This window comes from Pseudonaja textilis, chromosome Z (genome assembly GCF_049901715.1).
Source record: "Pseudonaja textilis isolate UNSWEBS1 chromosome Z, rPseTex1.2, whole genome shotgun sequence".
Lineage (NCBI taxonomy): Eukaryota > Metazoa > Chordata > Lepidosauria > Squamata > Elapidae > Pseudonaja > Pseudonaja textilis.
In genome coordinates, this window is record NC_142008.1 from 83732631 (window position 1) to 83739779 (window position 7149).

General features: G+C 35.8%; 1 protein-coding gene across 1 annotated transcript; it reads left to right on the plus strand.

Annotated features, from left to right (window-relative positions):
* Positions 1–847: 847 nt before the first annotated feature.
* On the plus strand, positions 848–6430 carry LOC148124120 (interleukin-8-like). Its single transcript, XM_087915504.1, has 4 exons — positions 848–1050; positions 3616–3730; positions 3833–3914; positions 4546–6430. Exons 1-4 carry the CDS (start codon positions 972–974, stop codon positions 4561–4563), a joined length of 294 nt encoding a protein of 97 aa, XP_087771630.1. The 5' UTR covers positions 848–971; the 3' UTR covers positions 4564–6430.
* The last annotated feature ends 719 nt before the right edge of the window (positions 6431–7149 follow it).

Genomic DNA, 7149 nt, shown 5'->3' on the forward strand with positions numbered 1-7149 from the left:
GAGTTAGATACAACTTAATGGTTAAAACAAACAAAAAAGATGTTCACAGATCTGTTGCATATCTATTCCAGGATCTTTCCAGATATTGATGTCAGGATGATTGGGCTGCAGTTTCATGGATCCATTTTTCCTCCCTTTTTGAAAATATGAACCACACCAGCTCTTTAGATATAGTTTGTTTGCTTGTGAGCAATAGGGAAATGTTTTCCACTGTCTTTGTCTGGGGTTTTCCCCCCGTTTTTCCAGTCTAGCTTTCATCGTTAAGAATGCTTGGTGATCTTTCCAAAAACTAACCTATGGCTCCCTGATGAGCGTTTTGAAATCAGCCAAAGCCGATTAGATGCTAACTCAGCAATATCCTTGGTACCTTTTTCCAAGCGGCATCCCTTTACTGATCTCTCTTAATGTTTATTTATTTATTTGTTTGTTTGTCAATCGCTTACAAGATAATAGGTATAAGTATAAACATAGCTATGAATACATGCTATGGATACATATAAGAAAAATAAAATAAACAATAGGACAGGGACGGTAGGCAGGTTGGTGCGCTTATGCACGGTCCTTACAGACCTCCTAGTAAGGGGGTGAGGTCAATAGTAGGCAGTCTAAGGTTAAAGTTTTTGGGGTTTGGGGAAGAAACCACAGAGTCATAGAAACCACATAGTAATAGTTGCTGATTAAGGAGGACCCACATTCCCATCGATGTTCAGACAAAATAACTTCCTGTTCACGATCCCCTTCCTTCTCTTTTCTCCCCTCCTTCTCTCCTCCCTTTCCCACTCTTCAATTCCTAACCCGGAGTTCGAGGAATTGGCTCAGATATCGTACACCGCCCTTTTAGCTCGAAAGGGGTGGGTCCGTTGAGGATTTCTGAAGAACTGCTGCCTCTCCTGGGTCGTTACCACAGAGGGATAAAAAGCCCGGCGGCTGGATGGAGCTAGTCAGAGTGCGCTATAACCTGTTGTGCCAACATGAGCTGCCTAGCTTTCCGCACGAGCTCCCTACTTGTCCTCTTCCTGCTGCTCGCCGGGAGTGCCTTGGAGGCCCAGAGTAAGTTGATTTCTGACCCCAGGCAGGGCAGCTGCAGGGAAGAAGGCGAACAGGTAGCTGTCTTCAGTCGGGTGCTGCCTGACAGCTCTGCGCTATGCGTTGGTATGCGCTGGTAGCAGTCGCTGTCTTTGGGCCAAGCGGGGTTTCTGAGGGGTTATGGAATTCTTCCATACCGCCGCGGTAAGTTGTTCGAGAGCGCGGGGGTGATGCGGTCACAGCCTCCCCACTCGTTTGTCGGGCTCCCTGTCTATTTCTCTGCAACTCTACTCACTTGCTTAGAGGTACGTCGTCTCCTAATCTTATCGCTGAGAACTTTGAAGAAGGCAGAATCCAATTTCCGAACCGCACACGCTCAGAAACAAACTCTTGCAGGGGCATCCTATCACTAGGGAATGTTTTGTGCTTCGAAGGTGATTGCGCACTGCAGCCATCAAACTTCAAGTGTTTTCTGTTTTCGTTTAGCGCAGATGGGAAGAGAAAGTGGTGGTACTTGGGTGTTGCAATTCGAATATGAGAATGTAGAAAACTTAGCACTAGGCTAAGATCTCAATACCAGAGAGACAGAGAGGGAGAGGGGGAATAGAAGATGCTAAGGCAGGATGGTCATCCTTTCAGTTTGTTGTTTAAACAACGATGATATATATATCATCGTTGTTTAAACAGCAAACTGAAAGGATGACCATCCTGCCTCAGAAGCATCTTCTATTTTTATATATATATATAAAACTATCTTGTGCTTGATGAATGTCTTCTTCAAAACTCATCATTTCTGTGAAATACAGAAATGCCAAATTGACAACTCTTTTATTAGTAAAAAGCCATCATATTATACTAATTTGAAGGTCAAGTTATATACCATCAGTACGAGAAGAGTTTATAATTTAACTCATTAATAAATAAATCATGTTCAAATAATTCCATAATTATTTTTTGGTTAGAATTTAAAACTATTTATTTCTCTTTCTACAAAATAATTTAAAGAACACAAAACATTTTAGCATTCTTTCCAAGTATTTTTCTTCCATGAATACTGAACTATTAAGTATTCTTTTCTTAACCAAATTAAAATCATCTATATTCATATTTTAAAATCCATACATTTCTATTGTTTGACCACTATTGTTCAACCTTTCATGCCTGTGGTAAATGATTAAAATCTCATATTTAACTTTTGTATATTTGTATATAATGTATATTTTAATATTTTATGATTTAAAACTTTCTTCACAAAGTAGCTATGATATTTATTGTGGCAGTTAAAAAAGTACCCACACTATACTAGCTAAGTTAAGACAATTTGTAGTATAACCTACAGTAGCCTGGGTTATATTCAAAGGCATCGTGTATCCCAAACCCCATGAAAATAGTTAATTCTTCATATCCAAATATCATTATTTTCAGAAAAAGTGGGGCCTCTCAGTTATGATTTTAAAAAGCTTGCTCCAATTCTTATAAAACCAATACAGCACCATTATACCATCTGTTAAGGTAGCCAGGTTAGCTGGAAATACTGGAATAGAAAAGGTGCAGAAGATAAGAAAAATGGGGAGAGTTGGAGACAATTTCCCACATCAGTTCAGGCATGGTGGTTAGGTTATACTTAGGTTATTCTCAGGTACAGGTAAGGCTGCTGTATTAAAGGGAAAACATAACAAACACAGGTAATTACTTCGTAAGGCAGAATTTAAATAGTCTGAATTTTTTATTTATTTATAAAATGTGAAATAAAAAAGAAGAGTGAACTACATGATAAAAAATATAATAGTTGGAGTTCAGATGTTAACAGATTGTATTAACATTAAGAATAATCACACAAACCTTTCAGAATAAAGTAATATTGTAAAAAGTTTGTTCTCATTTTCTGTTTTTATCAATGTTTGTTAAAACCAGGTTTTTGTAGTGATAATGCAAAAATTAAGAGGAACTGGGAAGACTAAAAATATGGGATTATATAATAAAGGCATAAATACAAGATGTTAAAAAATAAAATATCTCTTAATAAACTTCCAAAAAGAAATTCAGCTAGTCCTCGACTTACAACAGATTATTTAGTGACTGTTCAAAGTTAGAACAGCATGATCACTTTTTGTGACCATCTTACAAGCAAAGTCAATGGGAAAGTCCAGTTCACTTAACAACCATGTTACTAATTTAACAACTGCAGTGATTTACCTAACAACCATGGCATAAAAAGTATAAAAATGGGGCAACATTCACTTAAATGTTTCCCTTAGCAACAAAAATGTGGGGCTCAGTTGAGGACTACCTGTATATGGTTGAAAACCTTAGTGTTGTTGCAGCTCTAATATAAGAATAAGTGCTTACAATCATATAAAATCTTTTGCTTGCTTGTGTGGGATTCATTTATGAGACTACCAGTAGATTTGGAGTTGTTTATTTTTCAGTCAAAGCGTTCATCCTTGGGAGAACAGTTGGAGTTAAATATTCTGTTTGGATCTCCTTATTATACTCATTGGAAAGTATGGCCAGGGGACAGATTTTGTAATATCTGCATAAATATGAGTAGGATTGCATTGTGAGTCTCTGGTTGTTTTTCCTCCACAGCAAGAGAATTGCGCTGCCATTGTGTGAAGGTCTTTTCACATGGAATTTCAATCGGGTCCATTGCTTCTGTGGATTTCATACCTGAGGGACCGCATTGCATTAGGCCTGAAGTCATGTAAGTGTCTAGGGCTAGCCTGCTGCATTTTAGTTACTGTAGGCCAGGCAAAAGCTGTTTGACCTCACTCAGAAACTAATTTTATTCTTTCCACTGTCACAGACTCACCAGGAAAGATGGAAAACAATTCTGCCTGAATACGACAATGCCATGGGTTCAGAGGGTTATCCAAAGATTTACAAAGGTATTTATGAAGATTGTTTAGTAGACCTACATGTAGAAACCACATTCTAGTATACCTCAGGTGTCAAACTCGCCACATCATGTTGCCATCACGTGATGTTTCACGATGTTTTTCCCATTCGTGAAGGTGGGGAGGTGTGACCCAAGGGGCCACCAGTTTGACACCTCCTGTATACCTTAGCTATAATTCAGCAACATTAATTGTTTACTGAAGGTAGTGAGATTTTTAAGCAACCTGAATAAAGGATTGCTTTTTTTTGTTAGACATCTGAATTCTTATTTTGTTCATATGATATTGCAATATGTTTCATACATTATGTGTGGGTACACACGCACACAATTAGATGATTTTAACAATGCCATCAACAGTGATAATATAAATGCAGTGTGATCAGCAAGAACATGTATTTATACCTAACAAAAGAGGTCCTATAAACACAAGATGTGTTGGTGCTCTTAAAAACATCATTACAAAACAAAATTAGGGTAAGATGGTCTGTTGCAGACAGAAGTAGAAAGTCTATCACTGAGACTACAAGGTACATGGACAAGAAAGAAAAAGTTGTATGTGGCTGAGACAGCTTTGCCTTTTTCTGCTTCTCATGTTTTCAATTATTTCTGATCTCTTGCAGCGAATTAGTAACCTGTGACCCAAACACTATTATTTGGCTATGTAGCTGCAAGAATAAATACCACAATTGTGAAGAGAGAGAGAGGAAGAAGGAAGAAAAAAATTGGCAGAAGAAGACAACCCAAAGACTCAATTATTCCTTTAGCGGTTCCCACTTTGTTGTGTTTATTATTCAAACATATGTTAATGTATTCATTGCTACCTCTCCATATCAGCATTTGTTGACCATGACCATGTTAAGATGTGTGGACTTCAACTCCCAAAGTTTCCATACAGTTAAAATTCCAGAGCCATGCTCTCATGGCCATCTAAATTTCTTCAATTTACATGATATACTGGTAGTCCTCGACTTATAGTCATTTGTTTACTGATTGTTCATAGTTATAACCCTGAAAAAAGTTAATTACATCTGATCCTTGCACTTATGTCCATTGCACCATCCCCATGGTCATGTGATCTGAATGTAGGCACTTGGCAAGTGGCATTTATTTATGACAGTTGTAGCAACCTGGGATCATATGATCTTTCCAGCTAATTTCCAACAAGCAAAGATGATAGGAAAAGCTGGATTCACTTAATGACCACATGATTCACTAAACAGTTATAGTGATTTGTTTAATCATGGCAAAAAAAGATTGTAATTTTGAGCACTTACTCACTTAATTGCCTTGCTTAGCAACAGAAATTCTGGTCCTTACTGTGATCTAAAGTCAAGGGCTACCTCTACATTACACATTGAAACTAATAGATGTTTGATTACCTTATTGAATGTAATAATAGGTTATGAGCCATAGTGGAATTTATTAAAAAAGGTGGGATATAAAACTGTTAATAAATGCATACCAAAAAGTGTAAGGATAAAATTGTCTGTGCCCTATGCTTTCCCTGGCAGCCTTTTTATGCCCTATTCATTTCAATGGAGCTTACTAAAGAACTAAAGGCTAAATGTAACAGCCATGTAAAAACATTACCACATTTTGATAAATACTTATTTCTATCATGTGGGTATCTTTTTTGAAAATTTGATGATGTTATATTTTCAATGAAAGTTTTAGAAAGAATTTCAATACAATAATTTATGTGGAAACGTTAAGCACTGTTTTAAAACAACTTAATATTTATTTAGGTCTTTTTAGGTTCATCTTGCATTGCCAAATTACTTTGAAGCTTTGTGGATTTGTTATTTTTGGAATACAAAAATATGTAACTACAATAAAGGCGCATAGTAGAAATTAAACATTTAAAAATATGTAACTTGGAGCTGATTTATATTAATCACTTTGGTGCATGACATTTTTTCTGGTAATTAATTTATCAATGCTCAATAGTCCAGTTCAGAATAGAATAGAATAGAATAGAATAGAATAGAATAGAATAGAATAGAATAGAATAGAATAGAATTCTTTATTGGCCAAGTGTGATTGGACACACAAGGAATTTGTCTTGGTGAAAATACTCTCAGTGTACATAAAAGAAAAGATACATTCGTCAAGAGTCGAGAATCATAAGGTACAACACTTAATTATAGTCATAGTGTACAATAAGCAATCAAATCATACTAGGAAACAGTCAATATAAATTGTAAGGATACAAATGACAACTTTGTTTCAGTCATACAGTCACAAGTGGGAGGGAATGGGTGATAAGGAGTGATGAGAGGATTAATAGTAATGCAGATTTTGTAAATAGTTGGACATTATTAATCAATTATCTACATGATCTTTTTTATGTTGCTTCTTGGACCAAGTGAATCATCAAGATAATATGTGACACATTATTATTTTATATATTACATATTTAATGAAATTGTTAACAAGCTGCAGTTAATGTAAAATAATTGAATATCATGATAGAATGTCTTTTAAAAAATAAACACTTATATCAGATATTGTTTCCCATGTACTATTGTGAGGGCAGCTATTATATTCTCCCAGAAGATTCTCCTAGAAAAGATGACTGAAACACATATTTCATCCTTTCTTTTAGAAAGAGAAAAAAAGCCCACTAAAATTTAAACACATCAACTTCTCACTTATACCAGGCAAGCAGATTATCAAGCAATATGTTTTCAAGCACTTATGCAAGCATGCTTTAATTAACAGGAGTCAGCATAAGTCTTCATGAAGAAATCATGCCAGTCTAATCTTATCAGTTTTATAAACTGATTAGCTTAGTAGATCAAGGATATACTTTACACTCAGTGAAGCCTTTGAAAAAGTGTTTCATGATGTTCTATTTCATAAAATGGTGAAATATCAGCCAGAAATTACTCCTATTAGATTATTCAGTTGGCTGAATGACTGCATCCAAAGAGTCCTCATCAATCACTCCACATCTTTGTTTGCAGATAATACCAAATTTGGAGAGGTTCAAAAATATTTAAGCAGTCTGAGACTGAAAAGAGGGATATAATTTAATAGAGACATGTAAAATTCCTAAATGGATAGGAAAAATTGGCTTTGCAGTAATAAATCTGAAAGGGGCACCATACGTTAAACCTAAATCAGCAATGGAATGAGGATGTAAAGGGGGCATGGTGCATTAGCAGAAACATTGAATCATTGGCAAATAATTGTTTAATTCTAATTGTTTTACAATACAGTGT

What these genes read in the sequence shown, in the direction of transcription:
- LOC148124120 (XM_087915504.1), top strand. Translation starts at nt 972, where the DNA reads ATGAGCTGCCTAGCTTTCCGCACGAGCTCCCTACTTGTCCTCTTCCTG. An exon ending in GAGTGCCTTGGAGGCCCAGA is followed by an intron (nt 1,051 to 3,615) that starts GTAAGTTGATTT and finishes TTTCCTCCACAG; the next exon opens with CAAGAGAATTGCGCTGCCAT. An exon ending in TGCATTAGGCCTGAAGTCAT is followed by an intron (nt 3,731 to 3,832) that starts GTAAGTGTCTAG and finishes CCACTGTCACAG; the next exon opens with ACTCACCAGGAAAGATGGAA.